At 30.1% G+C, this 23,844-nt stretch overlaps 1 protein-coding gene across 1 annotated transcript in view; it reads left to right on the plus strand.

Annotated features, from left to right (window-relative positions):
* Dop2R (dopamine D2-like receptor) overlaps positions 1-23,844 on the plus strand; it is a 60,057-nt gene that overhangs the window by 26,020 nt on the left and 10,193 nt on the right. Inside the window, exons 5-6 of the mRNA XM_088268287.1 lie at positions 18,609-18,701; positions 22,862-23,128. Coding sequence (XP_088124413.1) covers positions 18,609-18,701; positions 22,862-23,128 — 360 coding nt within the window. The remainder of the gene's footprint in view (positions 1-18,608; positions 18,702-22,861; positions 23,129-23,844) is intronic.

Consider the following 23,844-nt stretch of genomic DNA (forward strand, 5'->3'; position numbering starts at 1 on the left):
TTATTTCATTTATTCATTATTTTTTACAGTGCTGATATTTTTACGAACGTATAACTGGGCATAACCCGTGACGAGACGTTCATTTACATTTTATTTTTTGACATCTCATCAAAGATGAAGAAGAATATGGAAGTCTGGGTATTTACGGGGCTTACGACCGTCATAGGCTGGTTTAAGTGATCACTTTACACACGTGTAACATTCACCAATTCTACCCATTATTGACAACCACACTACTCAAATTCTTGGAAGTTCTATATATATGAACCAATTTAGAAACCTTGTTCATGAATCACTAGAACTTCACTAGAGACATCTATTGGTGAGATGTAAAGAAGCTTTTTATTAAGCAGAAACTCTTATATTAGTATGTGAGATCATATTATTTCATTTACATTATTAAAATATTCTTTTGAAATTACAAATATTACATAAAATATATATATATATATAATAAAGAAACATAAAAAAGTAAGTACACACAGTTCAGTCCAGTGAGAAATGGACAAGTATGCAACAATAATAATATGTAAGCTTACCTAATTAAGGAGGGGTGACCAATTTAAAGTAACTCTTGTGTCCCATATCAAGAAGTATTAATTACATTAATGTTATTTTAATTTTTATCATTTGGTTTACTTATTTTATAAAAATGCAAGTCCGTCTAGAAATGTTAGTAAACATTTACTTCGTTCATTTAAACTAAGAAAGGACGACTTTATAAAATCGGGACAAAATTATATTATTTTATAAAATATGGAGAAAAAAAAAATTTTCCTTCACAGCTTACATATCATATTGGATTCTGACAGAACTTGTATTATTTTGGCATTTATTACAATATACAAGTGTGTGTAGAATTAAGCAAGCTTTTATTAATATTTCACATCATTTGCAATAAACACAAGGCTGGAGACATGACATCCCATCAATCTCGTTAAAGAAGGGACAAAATATTACATATGAATATTGTGCTGCGAGAAATTTCGCTCAGATTTTACGTTTTAAATGAATATCTACGTTCTTAAATACTATTATTTCATATGTTGAATAATTTGAGTTGAAATGTGAATTAGAGTATCGCTTCCGAATTAAGGCTGTGTTCGTATAACTCCAAGAAATTTGTCGGCATGAAATTGAAATATTGAGACAGGTGCTGTGGCGTAGTTGAGTAACCGTTCGACTTCGAATTAGGTATCGCTGGTTCGATTCCCGACAGTTGCAAAATGAATTCAAGATTTATATTTATTTTCAATTGGTCAGGGTGTTAGTGATGTATTTTTCATATTTGCTTTCCAAATCCTCATTAAACTACCTGCAGACAAGCTTCTAAAATAGAGGTTTTTCGGTTTTGTCTTTCGAAAAAAATATGAATAGGTCTGATTATTCGATTTTCCGTAATTACAAGATTTTTTCTAAAAAAATAACTCTGGCCTTTTGTGAATTTTTTTCCAACAGTTGATAAGCCTCCATTAACAAAGCTTTATGGGTTACTGCCTAACTCTTCCATTGTTTTTTGTTCTGCAAAAAAAAAAAAAAACAATTGAAGCTTAAATATTACATCCCAATTTTGACTAGTGTGATTGCCAATCATGGGTAAAAAAGTAAATGTTACACGTGTGTATAGTGATCTCTATACACACGTAAACCAGCCTAAGTACCCAGACTTCCATATTCTTCTTCATGTATTTGAGACATCAATAAACATATTGATATAAATGATAAGTCAGTACAAATAATTGTTTTTTTTAATACCAATAATGCCTTCAATACAATCTTCAATTGAAGCATAAATATAACTTCCTAAATTTTAGTAGTGTGATTGTCAATCATGGAAAGAATAGTAAATGTTACACATGTGATTTTACAAACAAGCCTTAGTACCCAGAATTCCATATTCTTTTTCTTCTGTGTTGAGATACCAACAAAAGTATTTTATTCAAAAAAAATTTGCATTTACAATTTTTTTTATAATTACAAGTACTTTTATTAAAATTAATAAAAAAAAGATCCCACAAAGGCAAGACCTGTGTGTGGGTATACCTTAATTTTATTTTAGGTTTTAATTTTAATTATTTTTTTTTAACAAATATTTGTTAATAATAAATCTATTAACACAAATATTTCAATTTCATACTATTTCTGTGAGCCTAAGCGGCCCATTTTTAGAAATAGGTTTTGAATTGTGATAGACTGGGTTCGAACCGAGAAGCTCTGACTAAGTCCACGACACTAGCCATGGGACCACAACCGGACACATAATAAAAGGCACTAGAAAGAATACGAAAGATAACAGAATTATAAATAGATTAAAAGTATTAATATAAACTACAAACTGTTTGATTTTAACAGAAAACAAAAAGTTAAAAATATGAAAATGAAAAAAGGTAAAAAATAAGTGTGTACTATATGTGTCCGCCATATTTGTCCGCCACCGTAGTGTAATGGTCAGCATGCTCGCCTACCGTTCTGGAGGTCCCGGGTTCGATTCCCAGGGGGGTTTAATAAATATAAGTGATTTTTTCACTCTAATATTTATTCAATATTACACTGGACTGGTACCTGAAGTGGAGGGCTGATCACCTTTCCTTCATGTGTAATAGATCGAGATAACACTGCGTTTATATGAAGCAGTGCCCTATGCACCATTGGGGTGCGGTAAGAGATTTATTATTTATTTTATTATATGTGTACTTTAAAAGAAGCTGTAGTTTAGAAGAAGAAGCTACTAATGATTTATCGTTACAGTTAAAAGTATTTGGTAATAATATTATTTTGATGTAACTGCTTGGTATTTATAATCAAAAATCTATTAACCTGCCGAAAAGAAACCTCGATTATATTTTCCGTTTGAGCGAGTTTTCCAAAAATGGTCCCTGGATGCCGGTAAATACTTGGGGAAAGTGGCTATAAAAACAAGGACCTTTGTCCATAGAAGCTGTTTCTTATCTTTCCAAACATTTCGTAACCTTTGTATTGAATCCGAAAAAATAAAAACAGATGGAAAAGTATTTATTTTTTATTACATTGGTGTATATTTTTAAGCTTATTTTTTCAAATTAAGTGGGTAATGAAAGCTTTCATTTACGAATGTACGTGTAGATGAATTTACGAATGAATACTAAATTTACAAAAAAACACTAGTTTTCTGGGGTATTTATTTTCTGTGGGTAGTACACACAGAGTCTGATAGAATAAATACAAAAAATATACATTTATAGCATTTATTACGCTGTATTGTGATTTTATTAAAAATATTAAGCACTTGTTCGTAAATAATCACTCTGAAAAACGGCGGATCAAAAAAAAATAGTTAAACATCAACTTTGTGGAAAAACGTGAAAATTTAAATACACAAAATATAAGACTTTAATAAGATCACGTATTAGATTTTTAATATAAATACTATTAGTTTCAAGAACCATATATGTTCTCAGCAACAGGTGAAAATACTTTTTGGTCGTGTTTACATTATAAACTCAAAAAAGGAGTCTTATTTGCTTTAATATACATTTTTTTAACTATTATATTGTAACTATTAAAATCGTCTTGTTATTCCAATAAGCTAACGTTAAATAAGTAAATAGTATATTTAAGTATTACGTGCTATAAAAATATATTTTTTTATAAAGGGAGTTTGTTTGTGGTTGCTTTTTAAATAGCAGAGTAACTGATATGTACATATGTATATATATACCTACAATTTTTATAGTATAAAAAAAAAATACTTCAGATTTAACTAATAAAGGGATATTTCTTTAAATAAAATGTTTTATTGTAGTAACGCTGTACCTTTCCTTAAGCTCTTGTGCTTGGAGAGAGACTTGTACTGAATATTTGTTTATTGTATTTAATAAAGTATATGTTTTTTTGTTTGTTTATTTTTCAGTTTGTCATGTTTAACCCTTAATAACTAAACATTCATCTGGCGGACTACGCAATTAAAAACTTGAAACTTAATCAAAAGAATTTATTAAAATTAGAAACCGGTTACATGACACTTAAGTTTTATTTATTAGGAATGAATGTAAGAGACATTTAACAATAAATCACTATTCCGCCAGCTACTATATATATATATATATATATATATATATATATATATATACATATATATATATATATATATATATATATATATATATATATATATATATATATATATATATATATATATATATATATATATATGTCAATATTGTGCGATCAACAAATGGCATTGTATCTACAAATATAGTTAAGTTATTGAGGGTTTAAAAAGCATTCAAGTTTTAGAGTTAAATTGCGATTTTACACAAAATTTCGGAAATTACTAAAAAATCATGCATATTCTCTGTATGTTATTACCATGAATACGTAAATTAATATTTTTGTCTGCCTTTTTTACATTACTTTAAAAAACAAAATTTCTAAAGCCACATGATAATCCGAATTGTATGACTAATCCAAAAGGTTGAATGCTGTAAAAGTAAATATTGTTACTCCCTTGAGAAGCATATTTTATTAAAATATTTAAACACATAAAAAATAATTTTACTTGTAACATTAAACGAACCTTTCTTTAAAGCTATTTTTTCACATTGAAAATATTTTTTTTTCCTAACGTTAAGTATTTGAGAAACAGAAGGGCTCCTTATCTCAACTTTTAATACCTGAAAATGATCGTAAGAAAACCATTCATGTTGTATTATAAAAGATTCTACTAAAAAATACTTGTTTTCAGGAAATATACATTAAATTAGTTCTTTCTATCTGACGAATTCAATGAAATAAAGATAAACATAACTTTATAGGCAGGTTAAAATACCTTTATACCTTGGCTGATGAATATGATATTTTTTATAAAGAATACGAAAGATAACAACAACAAAAATTTGTTTGAAGTAAAAATATTACTAAGAAAAGCTCGTTAACAAATCTTCAAAGATATAATATAATATAATAAGCTCCTTCTTCCTCTTTATCCTTCAACATCCCAAGGATACAACTCTCAAATTTAGACTAAACTTCATATGCGGTGTTTGAAAATGATGCGGAATGCATCGAAACACGTGTTACAATAGATTTTTAAATAAATGGTATTTACGAAGTGAAACACAAATAAAAAATAATAAAAAATAATGTCAGTTTGTTCAGCAATTATAGTACATTGTTGGGTAATATACATATATCCAAAATAAAACAAGGTTTTTGTTGGATTGAATTCTACATTTATTTACGTATATCTTAACGTGACGCGTTTCGTCTTCTTAGGACATTATCAAACACTGACTAAAAATATTTACAAAATGTCCTTATATACTAACAATAATTGCTATCAGTAGGTCTAGTATTTAAGGACATTTTTTAAATATTTTTAGTCAGTGTTTGATAATGTCCTACGAAAACGAAACGCGTCACGTATTAAGATGTACATAAATAAATGTAGAATTCAATCCAACAAAAACCTTGTTTTATTTTGGATATATATTACCCAACAATTCAATATGGAATTCTACCAACTATCTGCAGTTTCAATAAATGAATTATAGTACACACTGGCGCTGATCTAGCTGCCGATTATATTTTTATTTACTTTGAAAAAATATGTAAATATACAAGACACTGCGTTTTAAAAAAAATACCTTTAGCCTCAATTTTTTTTAATGAGAAATATTTGTGTTTTTATTATTTACACAAACATTTCAATTTCATACGATTTCTATGAGCTTAAGCGTCTCATCATTATCAAATTATGGTAGAGTAGGTTCGAACCGAGATACTCTGACATAAGAGTTTGCGACACTAACCACGGGACTACAATCCGACACATAAATACAGAAATAAAAATAAATGGTTTTGGTAGTATAATCTTATTTTTAAATAATTCCCTAAAATATTTACTGCATGTATTCGAATGTTTTAAAAGTATGTAGCATTTACCATTCTTCTCATGTTTGACACCTATACTTGAAACAAAACACCACACATCAAATTTTTGAAACTCGTAATCATAAATCTCATGTCACTTTTATTTAGATGTATGCAAGATCCTAACTGGACTATTTTACAAACTGGGATATGCCCGAAAATATGATTTTATAATTTTATGCAGCTTATAATTTAACCAGTTATTTTTATCCATAATATTTTTGGGTGTTTGCAAATACTTGTACACAAATCTGATTGATTTGTGAATAAGTATTTGAACACACATTTTTTAATCGTTTGAAGTCGTAAATCTGATGTCAAAAGAATTCCAAAGTCAAGTTATAAGTTTCTCGTATTTAACTTCGTATCAAGATGTAAAAATAATATAAAAGTTTTAGAACGAATGAGTTTAAGAAGCCATTTATTTCTATTGGGTTTTGCAGAAATAATATTGGATTTATTTTATTACCGGTAATTTTCATATTTTTCCAGCGCATTTTATTCGTACGCCCACATTTTTCCATGTTATAAAAACGTAGGTAAAAAAAATCAGATTGAGAAGAAACTTCTAAGAATATTATGTAATCTGTAATATTTTCTAAAAAATCCTTATTCATAGAATTTCAAATTGCTACTCAAATTTTGGGCCAATATTTCGAACCCTATAGCGATGAATGAATCACAAAACCATTTTCCAACAATTTGATAAAATTGACAAGATTTTCATTCCTCGAATTGGAAATTGAGTTTGTATCTAAATTTCTCGAACCTCAAGTCGATTTTATCCTCAACCCTTTAAGGAAAAAAACGTTATTTTATTAATAGTTTAACTTTTAAAACGATTATATTTATAAAGCTTCATAGTGAAATTGTAGAGCTACAATTAAGAAGGTTTACCAATTAAGAAGGTTTACCAAGTTTTCAAACGTGAGGGTCTGACAATGTCCTAAGCAGACGAAACGTGTCTCGTATTAACATATACATAAATAAATGTAGAATTCAATCCAACAAACCTTGGTTTATTTTTAATATATAACCCAGCAATTCAATATGGAATACTACCAACTGTCTGCAGTTACAATATATATATATATATATATATATATATATATATATATATATATATATATATATATATATATATATATATATATATATATATATATATATAAACATATATATATATATATATATATATTATATATATATATATATATATATTAATATATATATATATATATATATATATATATACATATATATATATATATATATATATATATATATATATATATATATATATATATATATATATATATATATATATATATATATATATATATATATATATATATATATTTATATATATTTATACAAAATAAAATACTTCTTTTTCTCCTTCCTGGCCATATCCCAGATTATTGTCTTTGTAGACTGTTGGGGTCAGCTCTCCTCTTCCTCAGGTTATAGGTCCTTCTGTCCTGGATAACGTCACCTAGGCCATGCCTTCGAATCATGTTATCTTTCTGCATCACCCATGAATTCCATGGTCTTCCTCTAGAAAACTTTCGAGGAAGATCCATTTCTATTGCCTTGTTAACTAAAACTAACTGACTAACCATCACGCCGCAGAGAGAATAGAACGCCACACCACTCTGTCTTTGCAAACATTATTCACCTCTTCCACGTTCATGCATCTCCTCATACATTACGCCGATTGTTACGACTCGTAACCTGACCGCTTTCAAGTATTTGGCATACCTGATCGTGCCAAGTTTTTACTCGGTCTTCCTCTGCTCCTTTTTTCAATTACATTTGCCTCATAAATTTTTTTTACCGTTCGTTCCCCACTCATTCGTTCTACATGTCCAAACCATCTCAACACAACTTTCTTAATTTTATCGATAATGCTTATCTCAGCTTTGCATTCCTTCCTTATTTCAATATTCGAACATCTATCAAATATTGTTTTGTCGCACATTCTTCTGAGAGATCGCATTTCGACTGCATTTAATCTACTTTCATCCTTCTTTTGCCAATTCCATGTTTCACTTCCATACATTAGGGTTGGAACCAGGACTCCGTTATGTACTGCCAGTTTAGCTTTCGCCGATAGGTTTTTATTTGCCGTAACTGATTTCAGTGCCGGTTAACTACATGTATTTTATTTAGTGCATACAAAATAAAATACTGAATATCTGAAAGGGTTGAATATTCCACCTTATCGAAAAAATCAAGACTAGCCTTTATGTGAAGATCGATTTGAATGAATGGTATATTGAATCCAACCCTAATGTGATTTAATAAAAATGTCAGGCATAACTTGAGCCGAAATGGCGTGGGGTCATATCCTCCCCGCGCAGTATTCATATAATTCCGCATTTTCAGTGATGAGGGTCAGCATGGGTCGAAGGGCAGGATATAGCTGGGAGAGTTTTAGATGCTGTCAAATGGAATGGAATTATTATTTTCGTATTTATTATTAGAGGAATTGTATTGAGTCTCGTAATAAATTCGGTGTCAAAATTTCAGCAAGATCCGAATGAAATAACCATGTAATCCATGGGATAATAAATAATAATAATGATAAAACCCTTATCCGCACCCCAATGGTGCATAGGGCACTGTGTCATATACATGCAGTGTTATCTTGATCGTTTTACACATGAAAGAAAGGTGATCAGCCCTGCACTTCAGGTACCAGTCTAGGGTAGTATTTAATTAATAACACAGTGAAAAAATCACTTATATTTATTTTATCCCCCTTGAGAATCGAACCTGGGACCTCCAGAACGGTAGCCAAGCGTGCTGACCACTACACTACGGAGGCGGACATCCATAAGGATATTTTTTTTTTATTGGCAAAGTACCCAAAATTGAGTGATACATAATCCATAGGGATAATACTATATATTATTCTAGAAGTAGAAATTATTATAAATACATCCATGAAAATGAAAACATTAATTTCATTAATAAATTCGGCAGTAGCTTTGTGGTAATATCTATTCATTGTTTATTTTAATCTCTCTATTACTAATGTCTGTACTATTTCTTTAAATCTATTAAGAATTTACAGTACAAAATGCTAGAAATGAGAGATAGAGAGAGAGAGAGAGAGAGGGGATAGTATAGTCGCCGAGATATTTGTTTAGATAATCACGTGTCACATCACATTTATTTTTTTGACTGTTCTTTTAACCAATAATTTTAGCGTTAAAACCGACAAAATATTTAACACTAAAAATACATTAAAATTTTCATCAAATAAGATGGCTTAAATTAATTTCATTCATAATGTTTCAATGTTCCATATAAAGTTCTTTTTTTCAAAACAACGTCTCTAAAATCATACATGGCAGCATCATCTAAATAACGTATTGCTTAAACCTCAAACGAAATTGCCAACTAAGGAACTTTGTACGATGTCAACCGTTAGTTAAAATTAACTGGCCAGTGAATAATACCGCCTTTAGACTAATGCATTGTGTCAGGCTGACTTTCTTAATAAATGTGCCTTGTAGAGTACGTTATATCATGTAAGTTTATGGAATAAAGCTGTTTAATGAGGTCACGTGGTGATAAATAATGCAGATACAGGAAGGTTTACCACAATGAAAAGTTTCGTATTATGTCTTCATGCATTGTTACAAGCTTTCTTAATAAGATTTTGTTTAAGGCAGTACAAGCAATAGCCCGTAACATTATTTTCTTAAACTCAGGAAAAATTTAACGTAGGTAATTATGATTTTTTTCTTAAAACACCGTTTTTATATTGAAAAATTGAGTTTTTTTTTTCGAAACAAATAATTGATTTTGAAAAAAGGAGTTTTTGAAAGGTTACGAGTTAAAAAATGATTAAAAATATTAATGCAATATGCATTCTAAAAAAATGTGGCTCTCATGCTGCCAGTCGCGTACTGAATTTATACGTTCGAGAGAACACCTTTATTTATTTACTTATAACCCTTATCCGCACCCAATGGTGCATAGAGCACTGCATCGAATTGATACAGTGTTATCTTGATCATTACTTACACGAAGGCAAGGTGATCACTCTTGGGCTTCAGGAATCAGTCCAGGGTAATATTAAATAAATATTACAGTGTAAAATCACTAATATTTATTTTCACCCCCCCTGGGAATCGAACCCGGGACCTCCAGCACGGTAGCTAAACACGCTGACCATTACACTACGGAGGCGGACAAAAGAACACCTTTATAGCGAATATAATAAAATAAATTAACGTAGATATACAGACATACAAAAGGTCAAAATATTTTTTTCCGAATTCATTAAACGCCTGGTAAACATATTTAACATTTAAAATATTTTGAGTGTGTCCAAAGCTTTGTTCAGAAATCTGAGGTTGTCCACTAAGCTCCTTAGTGGATTTTATAATAGTAAGTACATAACAACAATAAAATTTTCTAGTATAAGATATTTTGACAAATAAATTATGGTGTCTTTGGATCTGCAAATGATTATGAAGCTTTTTATACAAAATGAAACATATTATTTTTTGATATCTCATCAAAGATGAAGAAGAATATGGAAGTCTGGGCATTTACGGGGCTTACGACCGTCATAGGCTGGTTTAAGTGATCACTTTACACACGTGTAACATTCACCAATTCTACCCATTATTGACAACCACACTACTCAATTTTTTTTTTTTTTTTTTTTTTTTTCTTTATTTAAAATTCTTTTGCATTACATAAATTCAAAAACAAAAAATATTTATAAAAAATAAAAATAAATACAAAAAAAGATCCCACAAAGGCATGGCCTGTGTGTGGGTATACAAAATAAATAGTCATAGTACAGGGTATAAGGGTATAGGTTTCTAAGTATTATTAGTTAATACAAAATACAAAAAACTTAAATTAAATACAAAAAAAAATAAAAATAAAAATACTTGACTCTCAGTGAGCAATTTTTTATTTTATTTTTTTTTTTAATTAAAACTTAAACATAAAAAAGATGACAAAGTAAAAAAGTAAAAAGCTAGCGATCATGTTCTAAATGAAAAAGGAACTTAAATCTGTCTCTTTTATAAATAATCTAAGCAAATTTTTTAATTTACACGAACTTAGGGAATTAACATCTAACAAATAGTCTTTGTGGAATAAGTTGAACAGTTTTGGAGCTATGAAAAATGAGTGTCTTTGCGCAAGTCTGGATTTACAAAAAGGGATTTCTAATAAATTATTAATTCGTTGGCTAGATCTATTATTATTTTTAGGAAATAAATGTTGGCGCAAATAAACATATTTTAGACACTGTTGGCAATAGATTTCTCGTAGCTCCAAAAGTTCGGCTTCCTGAAATAATTGGTTGGAAGGAAAAGTAGATTTTTTTTTAAGCATGATTTTAATAATAAGTTTTTGGACTGTTTCTAAAGGCTTTAAATGAATATTGAATGCTCCCCCCCATCCAATTATTCCATAACAAAGAGAAGACTGTACAAGTGCATGATAGACCATTTTGTTGGTGTTAGGATGGACATAACTAGACAAACGTTTAAAAATATATGTCAGATACCTAAGTTTGTTCACAATTTTTTCTATGTGCTGGTTCCATTTGAGTTGACAATCTATTGTTAGACCCAAATATTTTGTCGACTTTTCAGATTTCATTTTTACACAGTTATTACATATGTCGAGGTTACAATTTTTGTTATGAAACATGATGTTAAGATTCGATGAAGGGGCTGACGAGTAAGAATTGTAAAAAAGTATGAATAAAGTTTTTTCACAATTAAGAGAAAGGAGGTTCCGATCTAGCCACTCTTTGATTACTGTTATACATTTGTTGGCTTTGCTGGCTGTCTCTTCCCAGGATTTACCTTGTACAATTATTGCGGTATCATCAGCGTAGGAGAACAGTTTACCAGGTACATCGATATTACAAAGATTGTTAATATAAATTAGAAACAATAAAGGACCGAGCACTGTTCCTTGTGGAACTCCGTGTATCACAGTGTTAGCCTTACTTATAGTTGGTCCAATCTTGGTGCTTTGAAGTCGATTTACTAAGTAATTTTCAAAAAACAATAGACAATCATTTTTAATACCAATTTTACAAAGTTTTTTTAGTAAAATTCCATGGTTAACTGTGTCAAATGCTTTTTTAAGATCTAAAAATATTGTAAGGCATTTCTTATTTGAGTCTAAACTAGAGTAAATGCATTTTGTAAGGTTGTAAATTGCATCTTCTGCGCTATAACTAGATCGGAAACCAAATTGGTTATGAGATAGAAGATCGGAAGATTCCAGAAAAAATATCATTTGGTTTTTAATACATTTTTCTAGGATTTTAGCTAGTTGCGAGATTAAAGTAATTGGTCGGTAATTATCAGTTTTACTTGAGGACCCAGCTTTGTGAATTGGTACTAGATTACATATCTTGAATTGGTTAGGAAATATCCCTTTTGCGAGACATTCATTAAAAATATAAAGTAAAGGTGGTATTATAAATATCTTAATAGACTTAATTGTTGTACTGCTTAATTCATCTGGCCCATTAGCAGTGTTAATATTAAGTTCGTCAATATATTTTGATATTTCAGCTTCTGTTATACGCTTAAAGTGAGAAAGTTCAAAATTAGGATTCAGATGGCTTTGTGTGAGAATGCGAGGAGAATGTGAAGAATCATTTAAACGTGTTTTAAGGGAAGGATTATTATCTATGAGCGTTGATGCAATGTTGGTGAAAAAATCATTGAAATTGTTTGCTATTTCTTCTCTATCAGTAATAATAATGTTATCATCAGTTACTAGCTTTTGCGGAAAAATATGTTCACTTTGTTTCCTATTTGTAATCTCATTAATCACATTCCATGTTTTTTTACAATCTGAGTTCGAATTTAGTAATTGATTTGAATAGTAATCTTTCTTGCATTTTTTTATTAGAATATTTACAAAATTACGGTAAATGATATATTCTTTACGTTTGTTTTCATTAATAGGCTTGTGATTAGTCAAACAAAAACTTTCATGATTTTTATACATTTTATATAGTTTATTTCTATGTTGAATACAAATTATTAGTCCACGGGTTATCCAAGGTTTAATTTTTTTGTGTTTACTTTTTGGTATTGGTATTAGTTGGCTACTGTTCTCAATGTGTTTATTCATATTCTTGGATGTTCTATGTATATGTTTATTCAAATTCTTGGATGTTCTATGTATATGAACCAATTTAGAAACCTTGTTCATGAATCACTATAACTTCACTAGAGACATCTATTGGTGAGATGTAAAGAAGCTTTTTATTAAGCAGAAACTCTTATAATATGTAGTATGTGAGATCCGAATCCTGGATTATAATCACACACATGAGAAACGCCAGAAAATACCATTTTCATTTTTATTATTAAGCTTATAATTTGACCAGATAATTTATTTACAACATTTTGAGTGTGTCCAAATACTTATTCACAAAATCTGGAATATCTCCAATTACAGGAGTTAATTTCATATTAATATGAAAATAACTCCTGTAATTGGAGATAATCCAGATTTTGTGAACAAGTATTTGGACACACTCAAAATGTTGTAAAATGAAACATAATAAAAAAAATATAAAAAAAATGGGGGGACAATAACAGACGTTAAAGTGGAAAACCGCCGTTATGTCCGCCTCCATAGTGTAATGGTCAGCACGCTCGACTACCATTCTGGAGGTCCCGGGTTCGATACCCAGGGGGGGGTCAAATAAATATAAGTGATTTTCTCACTCTAATATTTATTCAATATCACCCTGGACTGGTACCTGAAGCGGATGGCTGATCACCTTTCCTTCATGTGTTAACGATCAAGATAACACTGCGTTTATATGCAGTGCCCTATGCACCATTGGGGTGCGGATAAGGGTTTGATGATGAATGTGGAAAACCAATTAAGATATAGATTTTTTAAACAAATTAAGGAAAATAAAGTGTGCGGAAAAACATAAATCTCTAACAGAAGGACTATTGATAATTGTTTTATTTAAAATAAAATTTGTTTTTTTTTTTTGTATATTGTAAGAATACTAATAATAATAATAATTTATTTTTTTCATCTTGGCTAAATGGTGGGTGCAATACTTAGTCAGCCATATATGTTTGTTTTACAACATTTTTATAAAATAATATTAAAATCACAATAATTAACAAAAAATTAAAAATAAAATAATAATAAATAAATAAAATAATATAAAAAATATATGTTTTAATTAATTATTTTGATTGTTAACATTGGTAAAAATGATGATTACTATACAAATGCATTTTTGTGTTGGTTTAATATGTGTTTTCTATTCACGTCTGGCTATAGTATTTTTTTGTACTTTTAGATTACCTCCCATTAAAAATAAATAAACATGAAATTCGTTATAACAAAAAAAAAAGTTGAATGTCTTCATATCTAGGACTTCTGTTGATTGGAGTAGTGTGGTTGTTTATCATGAGTAGAATGGTGAATGTTGCCATGTATAAAGTGATCACTTAACCTGCCTATGAGAGGTCATAAGCCCTGTAAAAACCCAGACTTCTATATTCTTCTGCATCAATCTTGAAACATATTTTTTTTTAAATGGAAAAAACCGAGATTTATGAACAAGTATTTGTATTATTTTTTTGACATCTCATTAAAGATGAAGAAGAATATGGAAGTCTGGGCATTTACGGGGCTTACGACCGTCATAGACAGGTTTAAGTGATCACTTTACACACGTGTAACATTCACCAATTCTACCCATTATTTACAACCACACTACTCAAATTCTTGGAAGTTCCATAAATATGAACCAATTTAGAAACCTTGTTCTTGAATCACTAGAACTTCACTAGAGACTTCTATTGGTGAGATGTAAAGAAGCTTTTTACTAAGCAGAAACTCTTATCTTAGTATGTAGATCCGAATCCTGGAATATAATCACACACATGAGAAACGCCAGAAAATACCATTTTCATTTTTATTATTAAGCTTATAATTTGACCAGATAATTTATTTACACTCAAAATGTTGTAAACAAGTATTTGAACAATATTTTAAGTTATAAATATATTGCAATACATGCCCGTGGATCTTTTTAAGGCTTCAGAATGTATCCATTTATGCAAACAACCATCATTAGCGAGTCTGGTAACACATTGCTGTAAATTTAGCTCTTATGGTCGTTAGTCTCATTAAATTTACCGAAATTGCACATTTGTGCACCGAGAATAGGTGTTATATGAATGCACACGCGTTGTTATGGCCGCACATATGCAGCGATTGCACCGCGTCCATGGCTTGACTGTCACCGAAACGCGAAATCTGCGGCCGGCTTGTCAACTGTGCAATTTACCCTAACCCTAGATTTATCACCCCGTACTATGGAATTTATTTAAAACATTACCATGAAAATTACAGCAAAATTACTATTGTTTTATGAAAAGAACTCCCTGCAGGTATCCTTTTTTTAACCCTTATCCGTACCCAATGGTGCATAGGGCACTGCATCTGAGCGATGCAGTATTATCGCGATCGTTAATTGCATGAAGGCAAAGTGATCAGCCCGGCACTTTTTGTACCAGTCCATGGTGACATTAAATGAATATGAGAGTGAAAATCACCCAAATTTATTTCAACCCCCTGGGAATCGAACCCGGGACCTCCAGCACGGGAGCCAAACGCGCTAACCACCACACTAAGGAGGTGGGTAAAAAAGAAAAGATCTTAAAGGTGTCTCAACTTGATATGAAATATGTATCGTTCATCAATTTTAAAAAAAAAAATAGTTTTTCTTTATTGGTGGTGATATGACTCAGATTTTGAAAGTAGATGAAAAAAATCGTTTTACAATAATGAAAACAAATTACTAAAAATTTAATTTGTATTGGTACGCACAAGCCAATGAACCTTATAAAAACTTCGTAGGAGAATTATTAAAGCAATTATAAATAATAATGGGAACGTTACTGAATTTACGTGCGTTTTATTCTTATTTTTTTACAAATCCATGAAAAAAAATTAAGATAACTTCAATGTTATAAGCTTAATTGGCACGATTTAAAGATTGACTTATTTCGTTTAGCAGAGGAAGACCGAGAAAAACATGGCACGATCAGGTATGCCAAATACTTAAAAGTAGTAAGGTTAGGAGTCGTAACAATCGGCTGGTATGTATGAGGAGATGCATGAATGTGGAAGAGGCGAAGAATGTTTGCAAGGACAGAGTGGTGTGGCGCTCTATTCTCTCTGCTTACCCCTGCGGAGAAGTGGGGTGATGGTTAGTTAGTTAGTTAGTTTCTTATTTCGTTTTCTTTTCTTTTTGATGATAGTTTCGAAATTTTTGAATTTAGACTTTAAATTTCAGTCAACTTATGTTCAAGTATAAATTACTATTGGTGAGAAAATTAAATATTATTTTTAAAAGCATATTTTCTCGGTTCCTTTAGTCAGAAGGATGAAAATAATTCTAATGAAGTAAATTCATTATTCATATAACAATTTTCGAGTTTCCTTCCATTTAACCCTTGTTTGAAGGGGTTTCTGTATCAAAATATTTGAGTACGCGCTCCGGGGTGAAACTTAGCATAAAAAAGGCTTCCATCCGCATCCGGTCTCCTCCAACAAGGGCGAGGAAATCCCCAGTATTTAATGAAATCTGACGGCAATTTCAAGGTTTGTATAGTTGAGAGCAAACAAACAAAAGACCTTCTAATTATTTTCGCAAAAAATGGCAACACGGAAAAGTTTCGAAGCTAAATGGAGGAAACAGAGGAAAATTAAGGGAGATTTCATTTCGTTTAATTTAGACACTGAAACTCGGGAAGAAAAACTCTAAATTTAACCTCGTCAACTTGATAAAAGGTGACTTTAATTTATCTCGTATTTAGTCACGGGCGGTACAAATTTTATTACGCTCTTATTATCGCCTTGCAATATTTCGCTTTTTACTCAGCAGTTTCAATTTCGTACTATTTAAGTCTGAATTTTCATTTAAATTTTGTATTTCATATTATTGAAATTGTCACGAGGAAAGGGTCAAATCTCTGAAAATCAATATATATGATTAACTAGATGTAATTTATTTCGTATTTGTCACACGCAGTACAAAATGAATCATATATTTTCTTGAAATTGAAAATGCTAGAAATATATTCAGCTAGTTATTTTTTCTTTGAATATCTTAATTTATTTATTATAAATTTTAATAAATAATAATAAAAAAATAACATTTACAATAACTTCTAATTGAAGATAATCCAGATTTGTGAACAAGTATTTAGACACACTGATTGAAAACTTTAAATAAAAAAGGTCTGAAACATTTCCTGTAGATAAAGAACAAACCAATCAATCGAACGCAACTACCCCTATTGATGGTAAAGCGCTTCAATTGGATACATTTGTGAGATGAGTAAATAAAAATTGAATGCTATTCAATCAACCCTTCCGGAAAATATATACATATTGAGAAAATTCTCCAATAAAATCTTTACAATGCGGAAATATACTGCTTTTTATGAGACTTATAATTATATTTCAAGTAGAACAACAATTTTTATTGTGAAATAAAACAAAATAGCTTATTATTTGATGTTCGAATTAGTCTTTATTCCATTTTTAATTATAATTTTTTATTTGTAATTAAAATTATTTCAAAAAATCTAATGTGACACGTGTTTCAATGCATTCATTATCAAAACCAAAAAGTATGTAAAATAATCATAGTGAAAATGTTGCAAAATTTATCGAAACACGCATCACAATACATGTAAAATTGTAGTGAAAATACCATGCAAATTTATAATTCAAAAGAGATAAAGTGACTGGCGACTAAATTAAAAAAAATAACATTCCTTTAATAAGTATGAATCGATCAAATATGTTATGGAAGCAAATCATAGAGTTGTCGAAAAAAGGATGAAAGTGTAATGAAGGTTGTCGATTTGCGATCTCTCAGACAAATGTTCGGAAAACGATGTAAACAATAAACGGTGGAGATGGTTTGGACATGTGGGATGAATAAGTTAAGAAATAACAGTAAAATAAATTTTTGAGGCAAACGTAGTTGAAAATTGGAGCAAGGAAAAATAAAAAAAAACTGGAAATTATTTCAAATACTTGAATGTGGTTAGGTCAAGAGTTAGAATAATTGGCGGGTATGTATGAGGAGATACGTTAAAGTGGAAGACGCGAAGAATATTGCAGACAGAGTGGTGTGGTGTTCTATTCTCTCAACCTACCCAGCGGAGAAGCGGTGTCATATTTTATTAGTTCAGTATTCATTCATTCGAACCCTTATCCGCACCCCAATGGTGCATAGGGCACTGCATCATATAAACGCAGTGTTACTTTGATCGTTAACACACGAAGGAAAGGTGATCAGCCCTCCGTTTCAGGTACCAGTGAAGGGTAATATTGAATAAATATTAGAGTAAAAAAATCACTTATATTTATTAGACCCTCCTCTGGGAATCGAACCCGGGACCAGTAGTATAACCAGTTCAGTATTACGAAGGACGTAATTTATTTTGTGATATTAAAAGAAGATTTAAAGTTTGAAAAAAAATGTGCTCGAAACTCATCCCATCATTACCTTTCCATTCCATAATTTTCAATTCTTAATTTTCTTCACCCGTAATATCATCCTTTTCATTTTCATCCATCGTTTTCCAATGAATTTTGGAATGATGATGTATTTTTCTACTTCCTTTCAGATCCCCAGACGGTGACGTTGACGACTGTCAAGTTATCCCCAATGACAAGTCGACAGAATTTATTTTGGCAACGGTCGTTGAAGAAGCCGGAAAGTAAGTCAAATCCATAAATACTTAAACACGTTTTTTCCAATCTCAATCCAACTTTTTGTACCTTTATCAATCTGCAAATAAAATTCTACGATTGAATCAAAGAAAAAAAGAGCGATTTTAGTTAGTAAGTGATATTTTTATTTATGTGTTTTTCAAAACATATTACATACATAAGTCATATACATATATATTTATCATGGAGTCAATGATTAAAGAAAACACTTGTTTTTTACCACTTGAGTTTTATTATAGGCTACATGTTTCAGAAGTTAAGCTTCCATCATTCAGGTCTGTATAGTACCTAAAATATAAAATATAAAATTGTTCTATAAATAATAAGAGGGGAAAGTTAGGGGGAGGGGATTAGTCAAGGGGCGGAGTTTGAAAACAAAGGAAAAATGGAAAGCAAAGGTGAAGAATTTTGAAACAATATATTACTTAATAAATTATTATTAGAATTTAGTTTTTTTTGGATTTCTAAATTTTCAAGATAATTCATAATTTGGCCTTTATATGAAACAAAGTGTAATAATTTTAATTTATGAGAGTGAAATGAGTGATAAGTATCTATTATGTGATTTGCAAATTTATATTTTATATTTTAGTTACTATACAGACCTGAATGATGGAAGTTTAACTTCTGAAACATGTAGTCTATAATAAAAGTCAAGTGGTAAAAAAACAAGTGTTTTCTTTAATCATTGTAACATGTCTTACCACAAAGTTAATGCCGAAACAGTAAATAAAATATCATGGAGTCGAATACGGTAACCACTACAATTTTTGGGCGGACACAAATATAAGAGTGAAAATATACTTACATTCATTAAATGATTCATCAAATTATTTTAATTATGTAATCATTAAAACACCTTAAATGCGATAAATTAGAGTTTTTTTATAGTATAATTTTTATTTCAAAGGTTGTAATAGTTTCAATATAAATACATTTTAATATTTTTAAGGACGTCTATAAGTATTTGAATAAGGTTTGATAGTTTAGCAAAAGCCATCGTTGCGATTTCAAAGCCTTCCCTGTATATTTTATCGATATTCATCAAACACCGCCTATTCCAGAACAAACACCAATTATAATATTATCCGCGTCTCGTTTACATTTCATTTATACGGCATAAAATCCAAACACACATTTTGAATTCTGCAAAATGGAAGAGCGCTTAGCTCTTCAAAATGTGCATCGGGTTTTCGAATTGTAAGCCAAGTTTATATTTTTAGAGATCAGTAGGTTCTGAAGCACGGGAACTTCACTTGTAGCAAATATTTGCATAACTTCTCTGAACATTGTTAGTGCTTCAAACTTAATGATCTGAATTTTACATGCGAAGTCACTATGTATTTCGAAGTTTTTCACAAATTTGTTCACGTTGAAGTTTAGTTTTTCGTTCAATATTGAAATTTTATACAAACAGTCTAATAAATTAATGATTTTTTTTATGACAGAATTTGGCCTCGAAAATTTCAACATGGAATATATTGCTAATCAATCTTGTTTTTCTTCTTAAATCTTCTGTCTTCTATATAGGTCTTTTTTGGATCCTTTTTTTTTTTCGGTATGTTTTTACCCCCCCCCCTCCCCCACAGCGGCTATATTGTCGGACCGTCTTTTTTAAAGTTTTTCGACGCATATTTTGTTCTAGCAAGGTCTTAATTTCAATATGTTAGGGGTCTACCTGTATTGCAAATGTTTGAGAATCAATAACAATTGAGCATCAATAACAATTGAGTAGCATCAATAACAATTGAGTAGCATTAATAATTGAGCATCAATAACAATTCAGCATCAATAATAACTGAGTTTCAATTACAGTTGAGTACCAATGACAATTGAGTAGCATTAATAATTGAGCATCATTTCAAATTCAGTTTCTATAAAAATTGAGCATCAATAAAAATTGACTATCAATTACAATTGAATAACAATTGAGTATCAATGATAATTAAGTATCAATAACGATTGAGCATCAATAACAATTGAGCATCAATAATAATAGAGTATCAATGAGAATTGAGCATCAATAACATTCGAGTATCAATTATAATTGAGTATCAATAACAATCGAACATTAATAAGAAGTGAGTATCAATGACAATTGAGCATCAATAACATTTGAGTATCAATTATAATTGAGTATCAACAACCATTAATTATCAATAACAATTAGGCATTAATAACAATTGAGTATGTATTACAATTGAGAATCGATACCAATTGAGTATCAATAACAATGGAGTATCAATTACAATTGAGTATCAATAAAAATTAAGCATCAATACTAGTTGAGCATCAATAAGAATTGAGAATCAATAGCAATTTAGTATCAATAACAATCCAAAAGTTTGTAGATCAGAATAGTATCATTGTATTATTGTCAATATTGAAATATTAAGTGGCCCTATCAGTCCCTCAAATATTTAGATCCGGCTGCTCAGTTTCAGCGATTCTGCTCAATTTCAGAGATTGTGGTCAATTATTCTCCGTCATTAGTCTCTGGCTGCCGGAACAGCTAAGTTTCAGTTGACATTTTGTCGTCACAAAGTCAACGTGAACTCCTGAAGGCAGAGGATAACTTTCCTTTAGTTGCCGCCATTGTTGGAAAAGTCTCGCAAACTTTTGCCACTGAGAGTCACGCTCTTTGGGAATCTACGACTCCATCGTTACGTAAAGACTATTGCATTCTCAGCCAAAGCTCGCATTCATATCGCGATCTTCGAAAACTTTTTTTTAATGATATGATAGCGAAAAAGATAACGATTCCTCATTTTTCAAGATATTTATTTGTTTACGACATTATAAAACTTTTTTATGATATTGATTCATATTTCGATAAAGTCAAAGAAGTTGTTGTAACAGAAATACTCTTTTTACAAGACTCTTTTCACTGTGCACACTTTATATAGATACTACATTTCATAAAAATCTCTGCTAAATATAAAGCTTACTTTTAACTCAACCATACATGATGCCACATATATCGTGGTAATTATAATTTATATTCATATATTTATAATTTATATATATATATATATATATATATATATATATATATATATATATATATATATATATATATATATATATATATATATATATATATATATATATATATATAAATATATATATATGTGTATATATATATATATATATATATATATATATATATATATATATATATATATATATATATATATATATATATATATATATATATATATATAAATATATATATATTTATATATAACCAAGCAAAGATTTAAAACCAGCCTTTTAGAGTTTTTTTTATTTTTGGTTATTTTCATTTGAACTAAGTTATCGGTTTTATAAGAAGAGACAAGAAAAAATACTGTCCTAAAGCTTTTGTTTCTTAAGATATTTTCTCTGCATCCAATGAACCCTAGCACCCTTTATTCATCTAAAATCCTCAAATATCAAACATTGTTTTAATAAGTATTGCTTATTTACTTATATACTTTTTGTTTAACCAATCAACAGGTATTAAACTTACCATAAAAGAAAGGTATTAATTATGTTTAGGTGACATACGTAATACATGGTGTAGAGAAACAAAATATTGCTCTCTGGATTATGAGTCTTTAAACATGAATATTTATACAAAATGCTGAACCCTCTTCTAGTAGAACGGAAAGTCGGTTGATGACAGTCAACAGTCCGCTTTCTCCTGAGAAATTTTACGTGTTTACAAATGCTGAGAAGCTACTGATTGGCCCACACTAGATTATCCCTCCTGTTCCCAACACAGATTCAAATAAAAACATATTGAATTAGTTAGAAGAAACAAAAATCCACTAAATGATGTATAAATCTTGTACATTATAAACAAGGTACAGTAGAACGGGGCTTCTTGAACTTTGATGTGTTACATGATCCCAGTACAAAAAAAAATGAATCTGTGTTTGGTCTACAATAATGAACGTATCGTGACAATAAATTTCACCTGTCAGGGAAACAATGAATCATGTCGATACGTTCATTATTCTAGACCAAATACAGATATAAATATTTTCTTTATACTGGGCTAAAGTAGCACATCAAAGTTCAAGTACCGGTAAATAATAAATGGAATTCCCATCTAAGAAGAACATGAATATTTTATTCATGCATTTTCCTTCTTTGTCAACAGTGTCATCACGTCCTTGGCAACTCAGCAGCCACACGCAGATGCAAATGGAAATAACGACTCCGGCTATGCCGCCTCCAACCTGAGTGCCCACGACGAAGCAGCATTGAAGGACGTCCAGGCAGACGCGTCTCCTGGACCCAGGAGTCCTCGAGACGCCAGACTGGGAGGGACTAAGGGAAAAACGGCCATTATCGCCAGGATAGGTTCCTCATACTCTACCAAAAATGGAAGTACTGCTTCACCGCGCGGAGAGAAAGTTCCACTGAGGTGAATATTTTTAAGACCTTATAATTTTTAACCAAATATTATAGGACATTCGTAAAATTTACGACAGACATATCATATGTGGAAGCACCAAGGTAACATATGTATATAATGTAGTGACAGCCGTCATGTATCTGATTTTTTTACCGATATTTTATGTTAGTATTTTATAGAAAATTTAAAAAAAAACGTGCTGCACTTATTTTTTTAAATATTTTTATTTGGTAAACTGTGAGTTTTTCTTATCGTCGTACAATTTAACGATAGTTCAGTATTAAGGTACATTGAAATAAGTCTCGAGGTCTACGGTTTAAAAAACTAAGGTGTTTATTGTATGTTCCTATTTTCCACTTATTTTTATATGTTTTTAGTAAAAAAAATTGGTTAATCGTGAGTTTTCCTTATCGTCATATATTTTACGTCCAGTTTTAAGGTACATTGGAACAAGTCTCAGGGTCTAGGGTTAAAAAAGTAAGATGTTTTTAGTCTGTAAAAAATAATATGAAAATAACTCCTGTAATTGGAGATAATCCAGATTTTGTGAACAAGTATTTGGACACACTCAAGATGTTGTAAACGTTATTAGTCTGACTATGGGTTACTACAGCCAATTGACGTAATTTTAACTTAATCCTTTATTATATTAAGTTGATAAGTCTGTACAATTTAAAATTTATATTAGTGTTATACATACTCGTAACTGAGTGACGAGTCACCTC

Source organism: Brachycentrus maculatus, unplaced genomic scaffold (genome assembly GCF_059751285.1).
Source record: "Brachycentrus maculatus isolate JH-2025_06_01 unplaced genomic scaffold, ASM5975128v1 h1tg000316l, whole genome shotgun sequence".
Lineage (NCBI taxonomy): Eukaryota > Metazoa > Arthropoda > Insecta > Trichoptera > Brachycentridae > Brachycentrus > Brachycentrus maculatus.